The sequence below is a fragment of the Guillardia theta genome (genome assembly GCF_000315625.1).
Source record: "Guillardia theta CCMP2712 unplaced genomic scaffold GUITHscaffold_84, whole genome shotgun sequence".
Taxonomy (NCBI): Eukaryota; class Cryptophyceae; order Pyrenomonadales; family Geminigeraceae; genus Guillardia; species Guillardia theta.
In genome coordinates this window covers 36,188-38,091 of record NW_005434590.1, presented here as the reverse complement: position 1 = coordinate 38,091, position 1,904 = coordinate 36,188, and the positions used below count along the sequence as shown (strand labels likewise).

At 58.5% G+C, this 1,904-nt stretch overlaps 1 protein-coding gene across 1 annotated transcript; it reads left to right on the top strand.

The window, feature by feature from the left end:
• Positions 1-229: 229 nt before the first annotated feature.
• On the top strand, positions 230-1,843 carry GUITHDRAFT_144206 (hypothetical protein; the record flags this gene model as incomplete). The annotated part of the gene is made up of 10 exons (XM_005825343.1): positions 230-232; positions 279-382; positions 532-586; positions 632-817; positions 1,016-1,095; positions 1,242-1,329; positions 1,372-1,434; positions 1,486-1,590; positions 1,640-1,747; positions 1,781-1,843. 10 exons carry the CDS (start codon positions 230-232, stop codon positions 1,841-1,843), a joined length of 855 nt encoding a protein of 284 aa, XP_005825400.1.
• Between the last annotated feature and the right edge of the window lie 61 nt (positions 1,844-1,904).

Here is a 1,904-nt window from a genome sequence, read left to right as displayed (position 1 = left end):
CGCTCGCTCCTCCCCATCCTTTCCCATCTCCCCCCTTCGCTTCCTCGCTTCCTCGCTTCCTCCTTGGACCTTACAGCTGCAACAGGACCGACAGGGAGGAGAAGTCGCGAAGGTGAGGCTTGGTCCTCGTGCCCTCCATGACCTCTCGATCAGCTCGAGCCTCCAGCATCAGCCGCACAAGCCGTTACAGAGCCGTGACAAGAGCTCGAGGTCCTGTCACGAGTATGCCATGGTGACGTTGAGAGTGCGGGGAGCAGCCGAGCTGACGCCGTTGCAAGCGCTCGAGTGAAGCAGCCGCTTCCAAGACCCTCCAGCTCGGGCAAGACGCTAAGGCACCCGGCATGAGCCGTTGGTATCCGAGTCAGAAAGCGGCAAGCAGCGCGTGAGTGCCTGGGGGGAGGGGAGGAGGGAGGAGGGAGGTGGGAGTGACGGCAGCAGCAGCAGCCTCACGTCCTCGAGGAGGGTTACCTTCTCCGATCGCTTCGACGGGTACAAGCTGCCTGCTTGTGCTCGGGGCTGACGAGCGTCTAGGCAGCGGAGGGTTGGCCCGTCGTCAGGCTACTCGGACGATGGCGTGATTGGCGAGGTGAGAGGAATGGGGACGGGAGGACGTGGTTGACTGCTGGGACAGAGCTGGACAGGAAGCTCGGGGGACAAGTCGGGGGAGCTGAGGCAGTGGGAGAAGGCGCTGGAAGAGAAGGCGCGTCAGCTGGAGCTGAAGGAGCGAAAGCTCGCCCAGCAGCTGCTCCACCTCAACCACACCAGTACTGCAGGGAGATCTCGTAATGCTGGAGAGCTCGCGAACCTTGATGAGGAGGTAGATGCTGCTGCTGCTGCTGCTGCTGCTGCTGCTGCTGCTGCTGCTGCTGCTGCTGCTGCTGCTGCTGCTGCTGCTGCTGCTGATGATGATGATGCTGATGCTGATGCTGAAGAAGAACAACAACAAGAAGATGATGATGATATAGAACAATGTGGAGTTGTTCGAGGCTCGTGGTTCATTGAATTGTTGTGTCAGCGATTCGCAAGGGCAAGGGGGGAGGCATGGGGGGAGAGAAGTCAAGCAGCAGGAGGGAGGGACATGGAGGAGAGCGAGAGGTACGACGAGCAGCCGTACGAGGAGGTCTTGATGGAGACTCAAGGCAGGGAGACGAAGCGGACTTGACGCGAGAGCTCAAGGAGATGCTCATGGATAGGCAACCTTGCTTGACGCCTCTCCCCTCCTCTGATTGCTCTCCCTGCAGCGATCAGCTGGCCAAGTTCTCTAAGCACATCGGGCATGGCTCCAACAACGCGCTCAAGAACCTGCTGCTTCTCTGCATCGACGTGGAGGTGACGAGGCTGCTCGAGCCTGAGGCCTGACCCTCCTTGAAGGCCTTCCGCTACCTCACCGAGCCTGACGACATGAACATCTACGCGCACGAGATGTTCACCCAGGTTCTCCTCCTCCTCCTCCTCCTCCTCCTCCTCCTCCTCCTCCTCCTACAGCTTGCTGCTGTTCTTGCGTTTGCTCATCGCCTCGCGTGGCAGTACCTAAAGCCTGGCGCGAGGAGATGGTGTGGGCTGCCTGACAGCGCCTTGAAGGAGTTTCAGGTCGCTGACTCTGCTGCTGCTGCTGCTGTTGTGCTTACGGTCGCGTCAGTCTCGCTTCACTGATGGAGGAATGGACACGAAGATGTTCGATAGAGTTCAGGTAGACATGATGGCGATAGATAGAGATGAAGAGAAGGAGGAGGACGGGAAACGGGAGGTTATGGTTGTGATTGTGGTGACTTTGTTCTAGACGTTGTCCTTCAAGCATCTTCTGCCGGCCTTGGCTGAGTTCAGACGAGTAAGAGACACATGATGAGTGTGCTTGTCTCTTTATGTACATGATGACGCTGCTCCTTTCGTATCCTCGTCTTGTC